The sequence below is a fragment of the Muscardinus avellanarius genome (genome assembly GCF_963383645.1).
Source record: "Muscardinus avellanarius genome assembly, chromosome: 8".
NCBI lineage: Eukaryota > Metazoa > Chordata > Mammalia > Rodentia > Gliridae > Muscardinus > Muscardinus avellanarius.
In genome coordinates this window covers 244265-270000 of record NC_137794.1, presented here as the reverse complement: position 1 = coordinate 270000, position 25736 = coordinate 244265, and the positions used below count along the sequence as shown (strand labels likewise).

The window sequence follows — 25736 nt, the reverse complement described above, 5'->3', positions numbered from 1 at the left end:
GCTATACTGCTGAGTTTGGCCTCAGACCTACAATCCTTCTGTCTCAGCCTCCCAAATACTGGGGATTACAGGTGTGTGTCACCATACCTGGCTTATATTGAAGAATTTTAAAACATGACTGAAAAAATAACCCACATGAGTATATTAAATAGGAAAATACAAATATGAATAGTATATTTGTAAAAGAGCCAAACATAGCCAGGCGTGGTGGCGCACGCTTGTAATCCCCGCGCTTGGGAGGCTGAGACAGGAGGATCGCCCAGGTTCAAAGCCAGCCTCAGCTACTTAGCGAGGCTCTCAGCAACTTAGTGAGACCCTGTTTCCAAATAAATTATAAAATAGGGCTGGGAGTATAGCCTGGAGGTAGAAAGCCCCTGGGTCCCACCCCCAGGACCACCAAAATAAATAGATAAATAAATAAATATTAGTTTATTAAGAGCCAAACAGAACTTTTAAAAACAAAAACAACTAAAACTTAAAACCTGTATGAGTTCTGCTCCAATAAATGACCAGAAAACCAACAGCTTAGTGCAATACAAATTTACTGTCTTACAGCTGTGCAGGTCAAGTACAACACAAAAATCTCTGGGTTAAAAATTAAGATGTTGGTAAGGCTAGATTCCTTTCTATAGACCATTTTCTTGTTCATTTGGGTTTTGAGGCAGAATTTATTTCCTTGTGGTTGTAGGACTGAGGTCTCCAGCTTTTGCTGGTTATTAGCTGATGGCCCCTCCCAGATTCTAGAGGCTAGCTGTATTCCTTGGCTTATGACCTCCTCTTACCTCTTCAAAGCCAGCAGTGGCAGGTCAAGCTTCATTCATAATTTGAATCTCTCTTCCTTTCACCCCATCTCACTAATCACTCTTCTGCTTCCCTCTTTTACTTTTAAGAGCTCTTGTGATTAGGCTGGGCTCACCAGGTCAGAGCATGTTAATGGCTGAATACAGAATGTCCCCCACAGGGCTCATGTGTTAGTGTTCAGAGTTCATGTAATTAAGTCATGAGGGTTGTAATCCATCAGGGGACTAGGTGGTAACCTAGGCAGGTGGGGTGTGGCTGCAGAAAGTAGGTTCCTGGCTGCAATTTTTGGGGTAATTTCTGGTGATTTTGTCTTTGAGTCCCCTTGCTGGTTTGCTTTCTTGCTCCCCACCTCCATGATGTGAGAGCAGAGCCTCACCTTCTCTCCCTCGCTCTGCTTCCTGCCATGGTTCCCCGAGATCGGCTGACACTGAACTCACATAAACTGAAACTGAGATCTCCAAAAACCGAGCAAATAAATCTTCCCTTCTCTAAGTTGTGTGGCCAATTGTTTTGCATTATAGCAGTGAGAATATAGACTGATACTATAGTGCTGGATAATGCTTCTAACGTAAGGTACTTGATCCTAATCACACCCCTAAGTCCCTTCTGCTACACACAGTGATATATTTACAGGTTCTGAAAAATCGGGTGTAGCTATATTTAGAGACATCATTCTGCCTACCATTGCAGCTAATAATAGGTTACATGTCAGATTAGATAGAGCCAAAGAGAAAATTTAAAACTGGAAAATGGTCCTCATGGCATTACACAGAATGTGGCAGAGAGGAAGACACGAAAAGGCTAGAGGCATGAGGGCTGGAGTGAACAGATCCAACAGGCATCTTAACATAGCTTCAGGAAGATAGAAGAGGAAGAATGAAAAAGAGAAAATAGACATGAAAGAGTAACTGAGAATTAGGATAAACAAATAGATACATATCACAGTGAAACTGTAAAACACCAAAAGCAGGGAATATCTTAGAAGCAGTCAAAGATTAAAATTATTTAAATAAACAGGTTGTTTAGAAATAAATGTCAATTAGACTGACAGCTAATTCCTCAACAAAGGCAACAAAATCCAGAAGAAAAAAAGAATAGATTTTCATGTGCTAAAGTAACTATCCATTTAGAATTGCATGCCAAGCAGAAGTGTCTTTTTAGGTATTAATGAGGGCAAGAAAAAAAGATTTGAATAGACATATTTTTTTTGTGTGTGTGGTACTGGGGTTCTTGGAAGCCCTTCTACCTCCGGGCTATACTCCCAGACCTATTTTTATATTTTTATTTGGAAACAGGGTCTCCTAAGCCAGCACGAAGGCTGGCTTCGAACCTGCGCGATCCTCCTGTCTCTGCCTCCCACGCGCGGGCATTACAAGCGTGCGCCACCACGCCCGGCTTGAATAGACATTTTACTGAAGAAGTATGAATGAGCAGTGAGCACATGAAAAGATGTTCTACCTTATTCTTTATTAGGAAAATGCAGATTAAAACAGAGTGTGATAACTCTTCAGGCTTACAAGAATAGTTACAGCCGAAAGATAGACAATAAAAAGTATAGGCAAAGCTGGGCGTGGTGGCACATGCTTGTAATCCCAGCATTTGGGAGGCTCAGCTACTTACTGAGGCCCTTCACAACTCAGTGAGACCTTGTTTTAAAAAAAAGTATAGGCAAAGATAAAATATAGAAAAACTTGAACTTTCATAACCACTGGAAAGAATTTTAAAATGTCGCAGTAACCGTTTCTTAAATAGTTAAAAATAGATTAATCACATGACTCAATGTGTTCATTCTTAGTTATCTATGCAAGAAAAATGAAAAGAAACGGCACATAGAGACTTGTACACGCAATGTCCCTGGCATTATTATTTATAGCAGCTTCAAAGTGGAAACACTCCAATGCCCATCAACTGGAGAAGGTATAGACACAAGTTATCCTGGAACATCATGTATCAGTAGAAGGCAATAAAGCACATGTTGATGCATGCTATGACATGAGTGGACTGCAAAAACATCCTACTAAGTCAAAGAAGCCAGACACAAAAGGCAACATAGTGTACAAGACCATTTAAAATGAGAAAATTTGCCAGGCACAGAGGCACATGCCTCTAGTCCCAGTACTTGGGAGCTGGGACAGGAGGATCACAGGTTGGAGGCCAGCCTCAGCAATGTAGCAAGACCCTCAGAAACCTAGTGATACCCTGTTTCAAGACAAAAGAAAAACAAAAACAAGGGCTGAGGATGTAGCTCAGCCCCTGGGTTCTGTCCCTGGTAACACACACACACACACACACACACACACACACACACACACACACACACACTAAATGAATAATAAAATGAGAGGGTTTAAGACAGGCAGATTATACTTTACTAAAGGAACTTTTCAAAAAATGAGAGCAAAAATGAACCACTGCCAGGAAAGAAAGAGTTAACCCTCCTCAGCGTTCACTGGGAGGAATTCTAAATCACACACTTCAGAAAGGAGAAAAATGATTCCAACAGAAGGCTAGAAGCCCAGAAAACAGTGAGCGAATGCATGGGTAAACCTGAATAAGCACCCTAGTGTAGGGTAATAGTTATAAGGCTAATTTTGGAGTTAGAAAAAGATGAAATTAAAATACTAAAATGCCAGGGGGGGGAGTGACTGGACTTAGCAATCTCAGAGTTTTTTTTTTACTGAGAAGACTATCTGTGCATTCATTTTAAACTTATTTAAGAATCAATGTTATGATTTCTGAGATAAGACAGAGCTGAAACAGAATATATAACTTCCAAATTAGCAGAGGGCAAGAACTGGAATATAAAAACTCTTATTTAGTGAAAGGCTAAAAAGGGAAGGAGAAGAAAAGAGGAACAACATAGAAATAGTGGTGTAAAAGAGGCAATATTTTATATGTATTCTTTATATTTTTATGCATGCCTTAAATATTCTTTTATATTTACTCAATATTTAATAAAGCAGTTTTGAAAGAATCAGGCAAGTATATTAGACTTTATAATGGTATTTGTGATAATAAATCCTGCCAAACTCCATAACAATCTATATAGCCAATAAAAATGGAATGTAGCTCTGTATTCACTGGTAAGGCGAGGTGTCACTGGGAGTTTACAGAACAGCATAGCATGGTGTAAACACCGGTTACAGGATAATCTAATTTTTATTGATAATCTTGTGCACACAGGCACAGGTTTAGGAAAGATAGTCTCAAAGTGTATGCTGACACTGAGATTTTTGTATGATAAGCTTTTTCTGTAATTACTACTTTCAGCTTTGTATTTTTGTATTGTTTATTCCAACAAGAAAGTTGATTTTACAGAGTATTAAAACTACTTTCTTTTTGAAAAGTAGAGAAAAATAAACCCTCCTATAGGCAAAGTCCACCCCAATTGTCAAGAACTTAACAGAGATAAACCAGTGACATGTTTTAGATTCATTAAAATCCTTCTTACGAGTCCTTACTCTTTACACCCACCAAAATGGCCCTCTTCTAACTCTTCTGCACAGCATAAGGAGAGAGAGAACCAAACTCTTCTCTCATCGCTCCCAGGTGAGAATTAAACAACCTCTCCTGGCACTTGCAGCCCTAACTTTCAGAATCCCAAAGAGCTGTTGATAAAAGATCTGGGCTGCTGTGTGAAAGAGCTCAAATCTTGGGAACAGAAGGGACCCTATAAACTGGCCTTCGAATTCATTTAGGGATGAAGCTGGAGAGTGGAGGAGCTTTCTACCTGGGGCATTTTCACTCGACTGGCGGGGGAACAGTGCACGTGGACCCAGACGTGCGAATCCGAACTAGTGCATCCTTTCCAAAAGCCATGGCCACGGCAAATGCATGTGGCACCGTGCCTTATGTACTGAACTCCCACCAGATACAGTGATCACAAGAGTCCTGGTGTCAGACATAGAGTGTCTGTAGCCCCTCCAGAGTTAGGCTGTCACCTCCACCTTGTCTTGACACATATGGATTTCACAACAAGGTTCAATAAGTAAAATATGATTTTTAATAAATAAGTTTAAATTTTCTATTAAAGATCTTATATAATAATTTTAAAATTCCTTAAATTATTTTTGTGAGCATCCTCTACCCCAGGTGTTGGGGTTTTAGAATATCTCCCAGAGACTTACTTCATGAGTTGAAAATTAAATATAATTATAATTATTATTATAATAATAATAATGCCTTTTTACAAGACATTTTAGTAAAATGACACAAGAAGCATAGTAACTCATTCTTGAATTTGGTGGAATCTTAGTGGCTCTTAAAAAAGTTTACTTGACAGTCTGAATGTATGCCATTTTCAAAATGATCCACATAAAAATAAAAATTTTTTTTAAAAACAAGGAATTCAGAAAAAAGAAAGTTTACTTGACATATCATGATCCCAGGGTAAAACAAAATGAAATGAGTCAGGAACAAAAGTCACGAAAAGAGCTGATGAGCAAGAAAATGACTAAAGGTCCAAGATCCACATGCTGCCACACACTTTCCAGAAATTTAAGTTTGCATGTGGTTTGTGTTGCTCTATGATCAGCATTAGATACAGTGAAGGCAGAACACATAGGCAAATGCTCTCAGAGAAGAGGGGGATGTGGTTGCTGCCATCTTACAGAGTTCTGACGTGCCAGGCGAGTCAGGGTCACCACCTCCAACTTCCAAACGACGTTTCCGTGTCCACATTCCTGCCGCCTAGAGCTGTGTCTTACATCAGACCTATCCCAAGCCAGTTCTCCACCATCCCTTGACTTTAGTGACACTGATGTCTTTGTCCAGGTGCCCAACCCAGAATCCTCAGAGACTGCCTCCGTCTTGATGTCAACCCACCCCCTCAGGACCTCTTGGTTTCCAAGTCCTATTTCCAAATCCTTTCCAGCACTCGCCCTTACCATCCACCCACAGCCTTCAGATCTGCCTCGAGCTCTTTACCCGGCGGCCTGGATCTTCAGGGGCCATGCTCTGCACGTGAGCACCTTCCCCAAACCATGCTCTGGGCAGCTGAGCTGGGCTCCCAAGTATCCCACAGGCGTTCACAGCTTTACACCCCTCCTTAGTTCCTTCTTTGTCTACAAGCCCTACTTGCAGGGGCCTCACTGCTCATTGTCCCCCGTCCTTCCTGCCCCAGTACTGTGTTGTTCCCTCCCCATCCCATCTCTCCACTTGAGGACTCCTGCGTGCCCGCCCTTAAGGTGCAACTCGAAGGTGGCCTGTCACCCGCTTTCTCTCCTCTCCAAGTCGGAGTCCACCCACGTTCCTCGATTTTAGAGTGCACCTGATTGTACCACCTAAGCATTTGCTCCTTATCCGTTTTCCTGATAGATGAGGAGCTGCAAGGTGAGGACTCAGTCTTACTCATCTTTACACCCCAACATTGGCCAGACAGAAAGGTCTCAACAAATATTTGTTGAACTGAAGCCAGTGGCTTGAACTTTGTTAAGCTTCAAATATAAAGGAGAGCAATTCTCCAATATTTAAAAGACCTAAAAATTTAATAATCTATTCCTTCTTGTGGTAAAAAAAACTTTTTTCTATTTTCTTTTACCTTTTCACCTACAAAAGTGGCATACATACATATACACATACATAGATATCTCTCTTCTCCAATACTCAACTTTTAATCATTTAATTTTAATTCAAAGTGTTTTTGAAGAATTTTTCATAGGATTTCCCCCCTCAGAGTCATTTGTATTTTTCTTGTCCTTTTTATAATTTTTTAAAACTGAAACTATGCCACACTTCAAAATTCAGGAATGGGTTCCACATGCCTTTTGATACACACACACACACACACACACACACACACACACACACACACACACAATTTCCCCTCTCAAAGCATGAGAGACTCCAAAAGATAAAATTTCAAGATGAAGGAAAAATATTTTTACTATTATTTTATCAACACAGATCTTTAAGAAAGAAAATCACAAGGAATTTCCATTCTAAGCAGAGCTGAGTCTTCCTGCCTGCTCTAGCTACAGATCAAGGAGGGACAAACGCCACATCTGAAATTCTCAGGAGCTGTCTGGGCTCACCTCCAGCGGGCACCCCTTCTGGAAACACCTGCTGCACCTGTGTTAGGGTGCCGGTGGCAGCGCCTCTGCGGGCATGACCACCTTGCTCTCGGCCACCCCCACGGGCTCTCCAGGGACAGATGCTACTGCTGGTACTCCTGCTCCTGCTGCTGCTGCTGCGTCTCACCTCAGAAATCACTTTCATGGGGTGACTTTATTCTTTTACGAGGTCATGTGAAAAGTGTCCTCGAGACACAGATGCTGGGAAGGGACTGTGGAGAGTTGATCCACATTGAGGCAGAAGGGAAGGACACACATGTCCCTCCCTCCCATCACACGCCTTGTTAGGCACTGAATGTCATCCCTGGTACTCCACTGCTGTACAACTAACTCACATTTCCCTTTCCATCGTGTGATTTTATGTTTGCAAAGATATGAAGGGCGGGGCGTAGGTAGCTTGGCTATAACAGAGAGCTGTAAACATTTCTATATGCTTCCAGAGCCAAAGCCTTTCAGGGAAACAGTCCCCATAAATGCTCTCAGATGAAGAACAAGGGTTATAATGTTCTATGAGCTTTGGTCCTGAGGTGTTTCTTGAAGAAAGTTTCTCTCTAGGGTAGACAGGAAGGTGCTCACACTGCCTTTGTAGACTGGTGGTTCTGGGGGGTTGGGTCATGCATAATAAAAATTCAAAACAACCGAAAAGCAGAACTGTCTATAAAATAAACGATTAACTGCTTAATGAGATATTAATGGGTGGCCACATCCAAATCAGCCTGGGTGTAGATGCGCCTTTGCACATGAAATACCAATGAGCATGATTTTTCTTAAAATATCTAAAACTCCAAAGTGTCAGCTATATTAAAAGGAACACATTTGAATTTTCCCTGCATAGAAATAGAAAATTCATAATAAGATATTTGATAAATTTCAGAAGATAGAAAAATATGCATAACCGCTAATGAGAAAAAGAGTCAGAATAAATAACTGCGCTTGACACTGAGCTAGTTGAATTTGCAGTCTTTGGTATCTTATAAATCTGGGTAATAAACTGTGAATAAAGCATGTTTTTTTTATGGTCCCTGCACCAAGATATCTAACCTCTTGGGAGAGATTTTACTTACTTTAAAGCATTTATTCAGCTTGGTTCCCCCACCCCTTCTTTAGAGATTCCTCACTTTGAAGCTAGGATCAAGAAGAGAGACTTATGGTCCTTTCCTGGAACCTCTCTCCTCTCAAATTTATGGATGGGAACTTCAGGGGGCAGATTCTGATTAACAGGCATAGAGTTCTCTGCCATGACCCAAGGCCAGCCTGTGAACCTATTAGAAGCCAGAGTGCTATCAGACAGCAGAGATAGTCTCAGTCAAAGGTTCCTTGGGTGGGGACATTCACAGGGACGTAGCCAATGTATTGTAAAGTCCTTCCCGCCGTGGGGTTCGACTTCGCACAAATGCACGCAGTCTCTCACTTGGGCTCCAGTCAACATTTCCTGCCCCAATCAGGCACATTCCCCTGTCCTTCTCAACTCAACATGGAAGAGCAGGTCTCTGTAACCTCCCCGCACACACACACACACGTCCCCTCCCAACTCCTCCATCAGCACAGCTTGCAGACCAGATGGGTCGGGGCATCTTTGATGACTTCATTTTACACAGAACTTGGAGAGCCACGTCTGCTCCCGTCTCACTGGAGTGGGAGGGTAGGCTTCGGCTGGGAAGCCCAGTCTGTTATTGCCTACTGCCTCCTGGTGGCTCCTGGCAGAACAGCTGGGGGTGGGGGTGGGGGCAAAGACACCTTTTTAAAGGGCTGGCTTGCTTACCAAGGGAAGTGAGGGAAGGGTTCCATCCACTACTGGATATGTCAGGGCTCAGAGGAAAGAAGAATTAAACCTGGAGCTGCCGACAGAGCAGGCACCAGAAATGGACCCAGAGGTGTTAGGCAGAGGGGAATGGGGTGGGTAGGGGGGTGAGGGGAATACAGACCAAACAGGAAGTTAATAAAGAAGACAGGTCATGGGGGAGGGCCACAGGTCTCATAGGCCAGCCTCTGCTGGGAATAAGCCTCCATTTGAGGTGGAGGGCCAAGGCTTTCTATTTGACCTCACAAGACCTTGCAAGAAAATGTTGCAAGATCCTGCCGCTCTACTTTGGGAGGTGCTAGCTTAGGCACCCTACATGTGGCATGTGTGCTGGTGATGGCAACATGGTTCTCTGGACAAAGCTGTGAAGACGACCTTGCCAAAGACTGGGATGGAGAAGAGGCAGGGGCATCGAGGTTCAGTCAGGGGTTTTAAGCTTGAGCTGCCTGAAAGCCATCCAAGGTGGGGTCAAGTAGAAAGCCTTGGCCCTCCACCTCAAATGGAGGCTTATTCCCAGCAGAGGCTGGCCTATGAGACCTGTGGTCCTCCCCCACATAGAAACCACATAAATGACTGCAGCACAGAAGAGAGGTCTAGACAGCATGCACTTGGCATACAGATGTTTTAGAGGACACTGGAATTGATGCGCTCCAGTCAGTAGAAATGACCGGGGGTGGAACAGGGGCAGTAGATTGAAAGCAGACAGGTTTTTTGTTTTTGTTTTTGTGGTACTGGGGGTGGAACCCAGAAGCTTTCTACCTCCGGGCTATACTCCCAGACCTGTTTTACACTTTACTTGGAAACAGGGTCTCACTAAGTTGCTGAGAGCCTCACTAAGTAGCTGAGGCTGGCTTTGAAACTGTGCGATCCTCCTGTCTCAGCCTCCCAAGCGTGGGGCTTACAAGTGTGCGCCACCATGCCCAGCTCTCTCTGCTGGTTTTTGATACTGTTTAGACACCATTCCTTCTTCTGTGGTTCTGTCTCTCCCTTTTGAAATGCAAATGTTTCCTCTGTGCCACTCATTGTAAACTGGATGTACATAACTTGCCTTTTGTTTTAAGAGGGGCTCCCAACCAAGAGTTTTCATTGAGTATCTGAGGAGACTAGGACTTCTGAGTGATGCTGGAACTGTTGTGACTTTGGGAATTCTTGGAGATAAACTAAATGCATTTTGCCTTGTGAGGTGGCCATGAGGTTCAGGGAGCAAGAGGCGGGATGTAACAGTTTGGATTCAGAATGTCCCCCTAGTTCTCATGGAAACAAGGTAGCAATGTTGGAAGCAGAGCTTGGCTACTAAGGAGGGATACCTAGGGGTGTAGCCTTTGGGATGATAAGGCTCATTTTCCCCTGCACTCTGTTCCTGGCGTCCATGATGTGAGGGCAGAGTCCCGTGTTCTCCTGCTTTCCATTTCCTGCCACCATACTCTGAGCTCTGAGCTCTGCAGACTCAGCCTGACAGGGACTGAACCTCTATGTCTCCAAAAACTGAGCAAATAAATCTTCCTTCTTCTAAGATGTGTGATCAGCCCTTTTGGAGAGAGCAGTGAGAATGTTGGTGGAGATGGCTATCATGGTCCCTTAGCTCTTGACAAGGATGAATCGGCATTCAGAGTCCTCATTAGTGAACACCTTCGATGTTACAAGCATACAAGTACTTGGAGATTGTTCCACTATTTTTCTTCCCGCTCATGCAAAATCATGAGTTTGTCCTATATGCTAGTCCTATGGATTCTATTCTTCACAGTCTAGAAGAATTTAATGTCACTGACTCAGCCAACAGTATTTCCCAAGCAGCAGGATAGCAATGAAAACGGCAAACCAGACCTGCTGGAATTTATGTTTTAGTGGTGGTCAACAGAAAATAGCAAACAAATAATTAAAATACAGAGCGTGCCAGTTGGTGATATAAACTATAGAAAAAAAGCAGGGCTGGGGCAGGGGTTGAGGAATGGGTAGCTGGGGAAAAAGCATCCTTGAAAAGGTAACATTTAAGTAAAGTCCAGACGAGATAAAATGGTGAGCTGCAAGGCGCTCTGGGGTTTGGGAGTGGGAACGATGTTCCAGGAAGTGCCAATGTCCTGTGTGTCTGAATACAGAAAGCTGGAGCTGAGCAGATGGGGGGTGTGAGGGGGCCAAGAAACCAAGGTCAGGGGTGGGAGCTCCTGGGCCTTGTAGGATATCTCTATGTACAGCCTTTGACCTTGACCCAGAGTGAGATACAACCTCAGGGGCAATGTGGCCTGATGCGTTTCAAGTCTTAGCTAAAGCAAAACCACATCAAGGTGCACACTCCCTCTTTCAGGTAATGTGGAAGCTTAGTCTCAAACCATCCCTGAAGAAATCTATTTCTTAACTTCTTTTCCATTCCCAGCTAACTTAATACAGCCTTAATGATGGCTAGAGCCACCGCCAAGAGCCTCTGTGCTCTGTAAGAGGGCCTGAAAGAAGCAGTAGCCATTTTTCCTGGCGCAGGTCACATCTGCGTCTCTGAAGATGAACAGTGTCGTGGGCCAGGACAAGGAGACAGTGGGTCGATGTGGACATTAAGAAGAGGCTCCAGGGCATGCCTGGTGCAGGGGCTGAGGCCCGTGTCTGGAGGTGGGAAGTCCATGCAGCTGACAGCAAACCAGGACTCCTGAGGCCCCCACTGAGAGTAGAGAACCAAGGGTGGGAACTTACTGAAACCGGAGCAGGAGCAGCAGGCCAGGTAGAGGAAAGCAAGCGCTGAACTCCTCAGTCAGGAGCGCTTGGAATTGGCCTGAGGATTCCTGGCTTCCTCCGTGTCCAGAAACCCCTCCCTCTCCTGGATACAACCCTTTCACAGGTGGGCTACAGAGCCAATGGCCACTTGGACTGCAGCTCTGCAGGGGCTTCCTGAGCCCACCCCATGGAGCCAGGTGGTCTTGTCTGGGGTAGGGATCTTTGGAAAGGATTGGTGCCTCACCTGAAAGGTGGGTCAGAGAAGAGGCTCGGGACTGGGGGGCATTCCCTACGTCTCCACGGTAGCGGGGTCCTCACACTGAGCTGAGACCAGGGCTCTGCGTCTGTGGCCTGTGCCCGTGTGCTGACCGCCACGTGCCCAACACGGGCAGTTCATGAGGGGAGGATGTAGGTGAGCAAGTAAGGGGAGAAGGACCCAGGAGGAGGGTCAGGCAGGGTACAGTTCTTCAGCCCCCACTCTCTGTAGGCTTCTGGCCCTTCTGGATTCTATTTATGAGCACTTTATTTTTAATGAATTTTTGGAGAAAGAGATAAGGAGCTGGGAGGCGACTGTCCTATCAGTGGAGGGCATCAATACCAACAACACCAACCAGTTTTACAACACAACAGAGAGATAATCAATGCATAAATTAGAGCTCTGATGTTGTCATAAACACTGGGGCATCAGGATTTACTGAGAGCAGAGCAGGCCAAGATGTGACAAAGTTGTAATTGGGAGACAGGAAGAGACGATATTTTTCACAGTAAAATAAAAAGAGGGGAAAGGAGTGAGATTAAGAGAGAAAATGAAATGCGTAGGCTCTGCCAGGCTGAGTTACAAATGACCCCTTCAAATTAAAAAATGCTGAGGACTTACGTGATATCAGCATTGGGATGAAGCCCAAAGACTTCAGGGTTATCTAGGGATGGCAGCGACTGGATGTACTCAAAATACTGGTCCAAGGTTTTGCACACAGGGATTTTATATCCAGTATAAAAACAGAATGATGGCTCAAACATCTTCTCACTGAACCAGACCTGCATGAGAGGGAGAAAATAAAAGAAAGAAAACCGATGAGCATCTAAATGGAAGCTGCCACTGTGCTAGGAGGCAGGGTCGCCTCATTTCCATTTTAATAGAGTGTTCTTTCTCTTAATGCTGGCTTTGAAAGCATCTTAATGCAGCTACTGATAGATAATTAGCACATGTATGGAGAAAAGAGGGAAGCCACATACAAAAACAACCCAGGGAGACCTCAGCTGAGCACCTAAGGGGAGAGCTGCTCAGGGTGAGAAGAGCATGGGATCACAGAGAGCCGAGTCCTATGTCTTTTCTAATATGTAGAAACTAGGAAGAAACTGGGATAGAAAAGGGGCTTCCAATAAGGAAGGAAAAACCCAGGTGGAGCCACACAGGGAGTAGGGGGAAGCGGAGGGGGCCCAATAAAGGAAGCACTTCAAATGACCCACTACACACACAGACAAAATCACCAATGCCAGTCTTCATGCCCTGCACAGGGAAGGGGAAGGAGTGGGGTGGGGAAGCTCACTGGTGCTGTGTGGATACCGGTCCCTGTCTTTCTGACCTTTATCATGATGTGTGATTCCACTGTTTCTATAGAAGTATGCTGGTGGTCTGGCTGGGCTCTCTTGGAGAAATCTGACCAGCCTAAGTCCCACTCTCGCAGAGTGGGGGAGCACAGGGCAGAGTCATACATCCCTGCGTGTACACACAGGAGGACACCGCGCATGGCCACTGCCTCCTCAGCCCCCCACGCAGGGCTCCTGCGGGGGCAATGCACCTACACCATGTCACCGGTGATGCCAGAAAGCCTTCTCTTTGCAAGCATCTCCCCTCTGCCTGAGACCAAGGGCTTTGTTTGTTTGAGAGGCTGTGTCCTTGCCCACCAGAAGCAAATGTACCCAACTGCCTTAGCACATCTTTTCTCATTTATAGGCATTGACTGATTAACTGCAACAAAGCTGTGAGAAAAGAGGGTGTAGTAGGTGTGAATAGACTTATTTTTGAAGAGGGGTGGGAAAATGACACTGAACACCTATCAGACAGATCTGAGTCGACGACTTCAGTGTCCAACAGTGTGATTCTCCCAGCTGGGAGGGGGATAATGGCAGGACCCGAGCTGGGAAGGTAGGCTCTGTGTCTGAATCCTTCCAAGAACTGATGAGAAGACATGCAGACTGTGCCTCCTGCTTCGGGCGGGCGCCCTTCCTCTGCTGTCTCCCTCTACCGCCTTCCTGGAGCTAAAAGAGTGTATTATTACCCTGAAAACACCCCGAGCACTGGCTCTCTCCGTGGCTTCATTTGCTCCAGTGATGTTCTATTAGACTCCTGCGCGCAGGGCATCGGGCTGAGAACCAGAACAAGCACAGAGATTAAGGACGCACGGTGCTTTCATTCAAGGAGCCTGTGACCCAGTAAGGGGAGAAGCCAATTACATACAAACCACAACACAAAGAGTGCATGAAGGAAGAGCAGGAACGAATTAAAAGTAAGCAAAGTGTCAGGGAGGCTGCGAGCTGCAGGAGAGAGGCCAGATGGACGCCAGGTGGGGGGTGGTTTTGGAGAAGCCTTGGAAGAGAGCATTTTGAGGGGAGACCTGTGAGCAGAGGCACAGGGGATGAGCAGATATGGAGATGGGAGGTGGCTGTGGAAGTAGCAGTGTCAGAGATGAGCAGGGTGATGGCCGGGTGAGGTCATCTGATGGACACTCTGGGTGCCAGGGTGATGACCAGAGCTTGACGTAAGAAATGGGGGGCAGCTGAAAGCTATTAGAGGAAGCAGTGCCATGAGCACAGCCATTACTTAGAAAGATTGGATTTTTTGTGTGATCTGGATGACTTAAATTGCAGGAAGGCGCCCTAGGGAGGCGAGGGCCTGGGGTCTTCAGCACAGATAACAAGTGACCGCCCTGGACTTGGTGGTGGCAGATGGCAGGTGCCCCTGAGAGCAGAACGAGGCTTTTTCCTGGCCTGTCAGTGCTTTATACGTGCACAGAGAGCCTGGCTTAGGACACACGAATGGCTCAGTTTCACCAAAGTTAGAGGCTCTTTGGGGGAGGGGTGTAGACAAAATACAGGACATGGAATCTACGAGGAGTCACTCTGGGAGGCCGTAGCAGGGATCTACAAAGCTAAGCAGCTGCTAGAGTTTGGTTCTGGAATGACCACAGTGTGTGGCACCACGGGGAAAGCGGTACATTTAAGACGTGGGGCGTAGAGGGAGGCATGCTGTTGACTGGGGGCGTACACCCCCTTGAGGAGCCCGGCCCTCCCATTTCCTCTCTCTCCCGCCCTACCACAAGGTGGGCATCTCTGCTCCCATGCGGGTTCCCATTTGACCTGGTACCCCACTCACCAGAGGCCCCAGCCCCATGGGACCATGTGACCATGGACAGGGACCCCAAACTGTGCGCTATATTGGACCTGTAGTCTTTAGAAGCCAATCGGCTCCCGCCTTTGTTACAATAACGGAGAGCTGACTCACACGGCAGCCATCCTTGAACAGAAAATGGAGTGAGGTTCTACCACCATTGGGTTTAGAAAAGATGCTCTGTTAAGATGCAGAGAGGAGAACACACAGGTCCAAAGGCAAGCCTGGCACGGGGAGTCCTGGGACAGAGGGCCCGATCTGATAGTGGAGATTTACAAGTGAACCCCCCACCCCCTTTTTTTTTTTTTGGTGGTACTGGGGTTCCTGGAAGCCCTTCTATCTCCGGGCTACACTCCCAGACCTATTTTATATTTTTGAAACAGGGTCTCCTAAGCCAGCGCGCGCGGCTGGCTTCGAACCTGCGCGATTCTCCTGTCTCCGCCTCCCAAGCGCGGGGATGACAAGCGTGCGCCACCACGCCCAGCCCAAGTGAACCCTTTTGACAGGCAGAAAGCAAGAGAACAAGCTGCTAGGCACAAGCTGCAACAGAGGAAGCCAGGGCGTGGGCCCAGCGGCTCTGTTCTGCAGCCTGCTCCGGGGTGCTCTGCTGCCAGGTTCAGAGTGCTGAGAGCCAGACACCCAGATTCGCTCTGGTTGTTGGGAGAACCCTGGAGCAAGTCTAGGCTGGACGGAGCAGTGAGCGAGGCCAAGGGCAGGCGAGGCATGAGGTTTGGGGAGCACAGAGCAGAAAGGCAGAGGGCTGGGCCAGTCAATGGCCCAAACACTGCAGCCCTGAGAGTCCTGGGGGAGGAGGGCATGGGATGGTGGGGGAAGCTACTCAGGGGTGAAAGATAGGATGAGAGCAAGAGGGACCGTCCTCGAGGGCAGGGACTGCTGAGGGCAGAAGGCAGAGAAGCCAGGATCAGCCGCTATGGAGAGAAACGAGAAACAGAAGCCGGTGGGGAGAAGCAGCCAGTGCACCGGGGCCTGGGAGGGAGCCCAGGCTCCAGACCAAGCGCTCTGCGTGACCATGACCCAGACACACCCCCTTTCTCTTGGCTCTGATGTCTACACGCGGTCCCTCCCTTCTGAGGGCACCTACTTAGCTGCACTTGCTGCGTGTGCTGGAACACACGTTCATCCTCGTGAAGTGCACGCCGTGTTCTACAGATCTCATTTTATTGCTTTTGGCAACACTGTATGCCACCACAGGTCCCACAACATTGAACTAGTCTCTTTCCCTTGCCCTTCAGCACCCGCCACCACACCGGACCCTGGAGAGCGTCCCGGTCCTTCCTGCGGATTCCCCTGGGACACTCCCGCAACGGGTGCTGGCTCGGAAGGCCGTCTTGTCTGTGCACCCGCTGCGCCCACCCGCCTCACCTCACTGTCTTAGGACTCTGGAGGCAGCGCCCAGTCCTCCTTCCCTCCCCAGCTGTCTGGAACATTAGCTCTGGTGGGCTCGCCATTGCTCCTCCCCAGGAAAGGAGGAACGGCATCGCGCTGGCTGGCGGAAGGGGGCTGCCTGGGCCAAGGCCGCACCCTGGCACCAGAGTGTTTCCATGGAAACCAACCTAGGGTGGTGGCCTTCAGCTCCATTTGCAGGGTTGCCATGAGCATTTTTGTACGTTCCCTCTGTTGGTTTTTCCTTGAAATGTTCTAGGCTACACTGGCCGGGCCCTTGATTTCAGCCTGCATCATCACCACCTGTGCCTCGGGAGGCCTGTACCAACTGACTGCCCAGCCTCAGGCCGCCACCTCTACAGGTTCTTAGCAATGCTTGTGATTTTCTGCCCTTCTCTACTCATGGCTTCCCCCCAAACACGCAAAAATATGTCATAAGGGTTCCAAGGAAAAACAGATTTCTTGAGTCTAGTTTATCAAAATATCCCAGCACCTGTACTTGGTTGTTTTTCTTTTGTTAAGCAAAAACAAAAACAAAAAACCAAACAAACAACAAAGGTGGGTGCTGTGGCACAATGTCTGAATCCCTGTACTCGGGAAACTGAGACAGGAGGATCACGGGTTTAAGGGCAGTCTCGACAACTTAGCAAGACTTTCAAAATAAAACTAGGGCTGGGGTACGTATTTCAGAGGTAAAACACCCCTGGGGTTACGCCCCAGTACCATACACACACACATACATACAACCCAAATACAAAAAACAAATAAAAAATAAAAATAGGAATAAAAGGGGGGAGGAAATGGAATTATAGAATCAGAGAGGTAACGATGTAGATTCTAATGTAAATAATTTAATAATCATAAAAGACTCCTATATCTGATTTTTTCCCACTTGGGGAAAAATGTTTCCTTAACATGTAAAAAACTTTAAGAAGAATTTGAGGCTAGTAGGTTTAGTTATAATAGTATTCATCTTTGATGTGAAAACTGTAATTGCTAAGAAATACTTTTCTTTAGAAATGTTTGCCAACTTGCTATATGTGGATTTCATTGGATAAAGAGAAAAAAACGAACCCTTCACCAATGTTTAATCTCCTCACCTAATAGCAGAAATGAGAAAACTCAGATTATCATGAGTTCCCCACCCCTCATTTTAGGGCTGGGGGTTGACAGGAGTATTGCATTTAGAGCAAGAGGCATAGGAACGAGGGCCACCTGCCTGGGGCAGGGAGATCCTGAGGAGAGACGGTGGGGAGACCCAGGCATGCTAGGCCACCTGCGCAGGACAGGGTCCGCAGGATGACCGCCGCCTGCTAGGGACACAGGTAGACTGGTATCGGTGGTTGTGGGTGGTGGTGGTGGTGTGTGTGTGGAGAGGGGACGGGGTTTCCTGACTAATTCCTTTCAAGCAGCTCTGCTTTATACTGTTTCCCCTCAAGTTTAGCACGCCCATTAGACACAGAAAGTGGTCACGTTTGAAGGGGAAATGCAATGACAGATGTCCCCACGCTTCTCTTCCCCTCACTGACTTACTCTGGCAAAGCAATTAAGTAGACGTTTATCAAAGTCATCTGTCACTCGGCCGCCGTACTGTACTTCTCCGATCATGTATCGAACCGTGCTCCACGACACACCCTTTATTAAAAACAAAAAAGTTATTCCTGTCAACCTAATCAAATATTTCATGCCTTTCTCCATAGGCAAAGTCTAGAAAAGGGAGTGGTAGCTGGACGGTGCTTACGATGATTTATTTTCTTACAATGATCACTCCCATTACCACGTGGCTAGAACTGCTACGGTTTGTTCAACAAAGTATACAGTCCTAAACACTGTGGGTGTGTTGCCCATATATTATTGAAAATAGGAAAAAGGACTATGTTTTTCACTCTGTGGGTGTTATCACCTATAATGCTCATTATAGCAACGCCAAGCTGTTACTGAGGGAAAAGTGGTATTTAGTGAAGAAAGGAGAAAAATCAAGTAATCATGCACAAACGCGCTGTCCTAGCAATATATTTTCTGGACTCAGTATGAAAACAACTAGAAAAGGATTTATTCACAAGTGTGTTTTACCATGTGGTCTTCGCTGTCTCATTCTGTGAGCCAAAACTATATCAAAGCATTCATTAATTTTTAGAGCAATCTTACATAGCAATATATTTTAGATCTTACCAGTTACTTTACTAAAAAACAAAACAAAACAACAACAAAACCTTAGTGTGTTTTGGGATTGAAGTGAAGGTGATTGATTCTTCCTTATTTTTTTCTGAGCTAAAAATTTTCCTTTTTTTCTGTTTTAGTTCAGCTGCCTTTCAAAGCAACTACTTCAAGGTAACTATTATTTGTACAACCAACATGATAAATAACCGCAGAACAGGAACCCACACAATACAACTTTTCATCCAAATGCCACGCTCTTAATGTAAGATCCCTTCATCACTTCTAGGAAGAAGGAGGGTTTGGTCCTGGCATCCCTTCATCACCATGCAGCCTGGCTCCCTAACACCACCCTGCTGGCGCAGCCTCTCATGGGAGGAAGGAAGGTGTAGAGGGTCACAGGGCATTTACTGAGCTCCTACGAAGTACCACACGCTGTGCTTTCTCAGATGCCAGCCTGCTCATTCCCGAGACATCGTGGGGGGACTGGACTGCCAAGTCTCTGTGATACATGTGTGGGAAGACAATTGGCTCACGTGCTCTGCCCTGTGCCTTGAGGAAGTCCCTCAGTCTGTCCTTCCTGTTAGTAAAATGGGCATCACACAAAAGTCCCCCCTCTGTGCCTGCCTCACAGATGGTGGAGACAGAAACAAGGTGCATCCCGCACCAGCACTCTGGAAACTGGGGAGCCCCGCAGGACAGCTGGTGACTGCCTTGGGAAGCAGTCCCGGCTCCCATGCATGAGCTGTCAGCTAAGAAGGGACTTGAGGGGAGAGAGCAGCTCCTCCTGCCCAGGCTGGCCCCTGCCGACGTGAGTGGGGTCAGACAATGCAGGTGGGCCTGAAGGCCTGCCTTTGTTCCCGGTGGCCTGTGGCACACGGCCGTGCCAGGCAGGAGGCCTACGTGTTCTGCAGCACACCCAGTTTTCTTGCTTATGGACAGCTCCTGGGGTTAGTGTGCTGGAGAATGGGGGAGGCTGGGCCGGTGCACAGCTCATCACCGCTCTTTGAAAAGGGTTGGAGGGAGACCTCAGCATGCCCCCTCCGTGTTACAGGTTGCAATAAAATAGAAAACAGAAGCAATTTCACTCACTTTTTTAATGTCGCACTCATCAAGGTGATTCTGAATAAACTGAACACTGGCTGTAAAGTCGGCAGAATTGAATTCATAGGGAATATTCCACCCTAAGGGACCAAACTTTCTCCGTTCCTTAACACCACCAAAGAAGAGAAAAATAAACATTGAATGAGTTTTTAAAACTGTGCAGAGCTGATCCTCTTTTTTTTGGAATGGTTATTATGGTTATTAAGGTATCATAAAATGAAGGCCGTGTTATCAAGATCAGTTGACAGTGTCCTCAAAGAACAGCATATATAATTTTGAAGATGTTAAACATTAGAAATGTTATTCATGACCCTATTGCCAAATCATTTGCATAAATAAATCTCCAAATATTTACCAACCTGGAATTCTTGGGTTTAAAAAACCATCTAGATCTCGAACGACAACTCAGAAGAATGCAGCAGGTACTTGATAAATACCTGTTGGGTTAATTTTTGCTCTAAATAGAACACTTGCAAATTTGAAATGTTCAAGGTAAGGATTTGGCTTTTTCAAGTCAAATGACTTACACATTGAAGAGCATTTAGATTCCCTACCAGTTTCACTTTGTAATCTTGTCATTTCAGATTTTGAAACCTAAAAATACCTACTGTGCACATGGCATGTTTATCTTAAAATGTCCACATCACCTTCATTTGATTCTCTCTTCTTCACTGAACGGAGCTTAAAAAGACTTAGGACGTGGGGACTCTTTAGAATTGCCAAATTACCCATAAATAATCAAACCGGACTCAGTTCAAATGATTCAATTGCTTTGAAATTCCAGAGACAGCTTTAAAGGCACATTAAGTGTTAGAGCTGATATATCCGGGCCCCAAGCACCCAGTAAGCCATGCAGTGAGTCCACACGTCTCTGCAGGAGACCTGAAGGTCTCCCTGTGTAGGGAATACCACTCTCTAAGCAAGGCCCAGTGATTCATCTGGGCCACCAAAACCACTGCCCAGGAGAGGACATGTATGTGGGGTAGAACCCCTCGACATCTGTGGGAAAATTTAATTCTATTTCTCTACCTCTAAATATATAAAACTTTTTTTTTTCTTTCACAGCTGGGTGTGGTGGCACATGCTGTAATCCCAGTACTTGGAAGGCTGAGACAGGATGATCATAGGTTTGTGGCCAGCCTCGGCTATTCAGTGAGGCCCCCTGCAATTTAGTAAGACCCTGTTTTCCTGTTTTAAAATAAAGAATACAAAATAGGACGGGGGTACAGCTCAGAGGAAGAATGTCCCTGGGTTCAATCCCCAGTACTACAAAAACAAACCAACCAACGAACCAACAAACGCCTTTTCTTACTCTCTTCTGCCTTCTCAGCTCAACACACATACTCACACACTACTGTTTCCACAAGCAACTCCAATCCTGCTCACAGCAGTTGTCCCAAACACCAGATCTGGAGTACTTTATCTTGGACAAACTTATGAACAGCTCAAAAAGGAAATTTAGAACACATGAAGGTTTTAATGACTGGTTTTCAAGATATGCTTTTAAAATATTAAGCAAACCATTAACATCAATTTGGGTCTAGATGTTCTGACCCTGGAACTAAGAGTAAGGGCAAGAAAAAAGAAAAGAAGAAAAAGAAGAAAAACCCTCTGAAAACTGTAATTTGCCACCACGGCTTCATGACCCGGGCTTCTCTGGGCTGCCAGGCATTAGAGGTTTGTACACTATGACTCCCATCCCCCTTAGCTAATCTGACCCGTGATGGGCCACCAATCCAAGAAGCCACAGCTGGCTCCTCCACCCAGGGATCTGCACCCCGGCCTCACAAGTGCTGTCTGGAGCAAACACAGGCCGCCCTGTAAGCTGGGAGCTGTGCAGTGCTTGTGGGGATGGGGCACAGAGGGCAAGGCCGCCGTGGGGAGAGCCCTGGCCCAAGGTGCTTCTCTTGACGCGTTTCTTGGTCCCAGGATTCGCATTGCCTTGTCTTGTTTGGGAGCCTTGGAAGTGAGGAGCAGGTCTTCTATTATTTTACTTTATTTTACTTTTTGTCTTCCTGGGGGAAAGGATCTTTGTTGCCTAATTGACATTGCTTAATTGCTACCAGAATAAAATTCTGGGACCCAGGGTGCTGAACTTCCTGAGTGGACCTCAGAGACATGGAGGTGAACTTCTCCCTGGTTATCCCAGGAGCAAGGGTGCGCTGAGGACGTGCAGGATCTGAGCACAGAAACGTGTTCAGCTAACCCTTTAATTACTGCTGTTTCTTCCATACTGGTGACTTTAATAGGATGATTAACCATTTGCTGAAATGCAGTTTTTTTCCATTTTTAAAGAAAGATTCAGAGTCTAAACTGTTAGTTTTTTTTTTTTTACCTATGTGTAAAAACTATGTGTCTCACTTAATTTCTAAAATTTAAGGTTCAATTAGACAGAGGACTGAATGTGAAATAATTCTTTCTTTCCAATTACTGAAGCTGCCTAAATTGACTCTATGGAAACACTCCCATTTATACATACTGAAAAACTGTAATTTACTTGCTCCTTAAAATGGGATCTTTGAAAATTGCCCCAGTGCTGAAATTTGCTTCACATTTATGTCACTTACTATCAATTTTCATTTAAAGCATTCACTTTTTAAGTTGGTTCACTAAAGTCACAGATGTTAGCTGTGTGAGTGCATATTGGGGGAAAAAAAAGACAAAGTCTTAGTGGGTGTCTTTTTCTTTCACAAATGAAGTTATTTTACTTTCTTGCTATATTTTGTATCAGCTGGTCTTTCTAACAGACAAGGAAGGAGAGAGAGAGAGAGAGAGAAGGAGGGGGAGGGGGAGGGAGGGAGGGGGAGGGAGGGAGGGAGGGAGGGAGGGAGGGAGGGAGGGAGAGAGAGAGAATATCACCTGAATAATCTGGCACACTATCAGGACAGACTTAAACCGTCGGGGCCTAAGAGTTCATCTAGGAACTCAAAAGTAGGGGATTCGCAAGATTATTTTAGCCTAATTAACATTTTGGAATTCACAATAATAATAAAATTTTAGAAAGCCCTACAGATAAGTTACTTGGTAACTAAACATCCACTACGTTACTATATCAGTAATTCGTCTACAGAAGCAAATGGCAAGCAACCAAGACAGGCAGGGATCCCCGGTGACCCCCGCCCCACCACCGTCGCTTCTGTGAATGCCAGGTAATAATTAGGGACAAAACACAGTCAGTCAGAGCCAGGCAGGCCCAGATCTACCACACGCAACGTGCACTTGGCCTCCCTGGGTCTCGGATGGCCCCACCCTGAGATGCAGTTGGTTCTGCTCTCAAGTAAGACAGTGGCGTACTTGGCCAGCACAGGCACACTCAGGACCAGGCTCCCAGCTTAACAGTGTGTCTGTTCATTCTACTAATACTTACGGAGCTCTGCTCTGACTCGGCCCTGATGCTGCTGTCACAGCAGCAGAGTCAGCAGTTACCAAAAGGCTGGTGTCTGCCCTGGCAGGGGCAGGGGCAGGGGCAGGGGCAAGGGCACAGGACAGGCTGGAGAGGACAGGGTGGCTGGCGGCAGACAGTGCATCCAGAGGGACTCTCCTCCCAGGCCACGCCGCATCATTGGCACCGTCCCTGGGAAGACTGCTCTCCAGCTTACCTGCACCGTGGAGTGTAAAAATGCTACTGTGTACAGCATGGGCTTCCACATGGGCAGATTGCTGATGTCCAGAAGGTCTTGATTGATCCCTGCAAAAGTTCTTTTCAAGCCTGCGCGCACACCCTGGGGTGGCTCATTCGTGAACTTGAGAGAAGTCTGCCATAAGAAGCAAACAGGTTTGGCTTCTATAAATCAAAGTAGAGTATCCAATAGAAATGATAATACATGGGCAGCAACAGGCTCACGGCACAGAAAATGGGGGCTGGAATTCAGCAGTGTATAAGCTAATTACATTTATCAGAAGGGAGGCCCAATAAAGTAGCACCGAGTCTTAGAACTCTGTTGTGGAAATACTACTATATAACCTTGACACTGATGGTCAAGATTTTAAAGATGACAGGATTTTGTGGTACAGACTCTGGTAAACCAAAGCCTCATCCCACTTCCATTTCTCAGTGATATCAATTATACCTTTGTCACGGGTACAACTCTCAGTGGAAGGTGTTGATCTCACAGGGACAAACCTGAAGCAGTGTGATGGGGAATCGGTCGTGGGGCTCCGTCGTTATCCACACTCTGAAGGATTCGTCATTGGCTTCAGTGGTAATGAGTGTTTCCAGCAATTCCTCCATAAATTCCAGGCCAAGGTGACAATTCTGCAGTAATACCCAGCCGCCCTGTATCCAAAAATTAGTTCATATTTATTTCTTGTAACTTTTTTGCTAATGATTTTATTATGTTTTATAGTGTGGTACTGGGTATTGAATCACGGGTCATTCTGTCTCTGAGATACAATTGCAGACCTTTTTTTTTTGAAGCAGGATCTCACTAAGTTGCAGAGGGCCTTGCTAAGTTGCTGAGGCTGGCTGTGAACTTGTGACTCTTCTGTCTCAGCCTCCTAAGTACTGGGATGGGATTATAGTCCTACGCCATCACACCCGGCTTTATTTAAGATTTTAATAAAAGAGAATACATAAAGTCTTTTAAAAACCTTTGCTCACAGCACGTGATTGTTCTATTTTGAGTGTGTGTGCGCACACACTAAAAAAGAGGTAGTCAATACAATCATCCACTGCTTCAAGTCGGCTACTTGGAATCGAGTACGTTAAAAATGATGGTGTCCGTCACTCCTGGTTCAGAAAAGAAAAGAAATGAAAGCCTGAGCCCAGCCTTCGGCCAGTACAGTGTGTGCGCCATCTAATGGCAGGAATGGTGGCTAAGATGGTCTTGCCTAAGGCATCATCTTGCCTTAGCACTCTAAAGCCAAGAGACCCGTGGCTCATTCACAGTCACCCACAGTCACCCAGAAAGATGCACTGTGCCTGTGAGAACTGGAGCCAATACATCCGGTGATACCTGCTACCAAGTGCACTAACCCCTATTCTTTCTCACCATCCCCCTCCACACTCCTGAAACTCCAAACTTGCTTTGAAACCACGACTTTAACGATATGTCACATAACTGTCACTTGCCCTGCACGCACAAGATGTTTTTAAATACCCATAGGTGAACATATCTGATAAATACAGATTTGAAATATTAAGTACACTAAGTATATGATAAGTCATACACATCGTGCCCTCAGCTGATAGCTTAAATAGCAAAGGGGATGTGTTGGTTTACATAACAGAGGTGTCCAGAAGAAGGCGGAATTCAGGACTAGTTTGTATCATTGCGGACCCCGTTACTTTCTGGCCCCACATTCGGAAGTCCATTACATCAGCTTCATCCCGAGTCAGGGGCCCCTCAAGGTGACTTCATGGCCACACTTGTTCACATTTTGTTTTTTGGATAATGCTGTTTATTACCAGCATTTATCCCACTGTGGAAAACGGGACACGGAAGTCACAAAAATTAGTATTTTAAAGAAGGCTAATGTGAATGTGGTGTTCAAATTAAAAAGGTTCTCACTTATCAAGGCTAACTATAAACTGAAATCATTCAATAGAGTGAAACATTTGATCTGAATAGAAATAATTATATATAATTGCCTTGGTATATATATAAATTAAATATAATTTATTATTGAATTTAATTAAGTGATAAAGATTAAGGCTTAGGGAACTTGGGAATTAATGGCTAGCTTGAAATTTTGATGACCCAAGTAAAGTTTTAGTCCATTAGCCCTCTCTGGTCATTAATTCCCAGAGAAAAGCTGTGCCAAAGTTGCTGCAGACATCATGAGATCAAAAGCTCAAAAATAAACCAAGATCTTATTTTATTTCTACAAGTGATGCAATTTCTTACTAAGCTGAGGTGGCCATTACAGAGTATTCTAGAAAATTAACGTCCTGTGCATTTATTAGGTGTGATGGGAACTACTTCTCAACGTTCCATTCAGCTTGCAGTTTTCAATAAAAATAATTATCAATATCAAACATAAAGTCCTCAAATATTTCTCATTTGCCTGAAAGTATCTAGTAATAAAAAAACGAAAGCCAGTCTTTGACCGAAAATTGAAATTTAACTGTCTCAATCTGTCATTTCTTAACCACTGTCTTCATAGTGGTCCTCCAAGGCTGCTATAGCGACATCCTTGGGAACTACAAGGTGTGCCATCCAAACTGCAAATAGGTAAATAAGTGGAAATAGAATGGAACATATATTTTAGAAAACAGAAGAAGCCTTCCATGGGGTTGTCAGGAAGAAACTAATTTGAGGCTTAAAATTCATAGGCAGCCAGCACTTGACTATATAAACGTAAAAGG

The 25736-nt window shown here is 45.6% G+C and overlaps 1 protein-coding gene across 1 annotated transcript in view; it reads right to left on the bottom strand.

The window, feature by feature from the left end:
• DNAH8 (dynein axonemal heavy chain 8) overlaps positions 1-25736 on the bottom strand; it is a gene marked incomplete at its 3' end in the record, with an annotated part of 220834 nt that overhangs the window by 20198 nt on the left and 174900 nt on the right. The window contains exons 83-87 of the mRNA XM_080700493.1: positions 23553-23705; positions 23029-23184; positions 19418-19534; positions 17702-17803; positions 12251-12411 (exon numbers count right to left, since the gene is read on the bottom strand). Of these exons, the coding sequence (XP_080556619.1) occupies positions 12251-12411; positions 17702-17803; positions 19418-19534; positions 23029-23184; positions 23553-23705 (689 nt within the window). The remainder of the gene's footprint in view (positions 1-12250; positions 12412-17701; positions 17804-19417; positions 19535-23028; positions 23185-23552; positions 23706-25736) is intronic.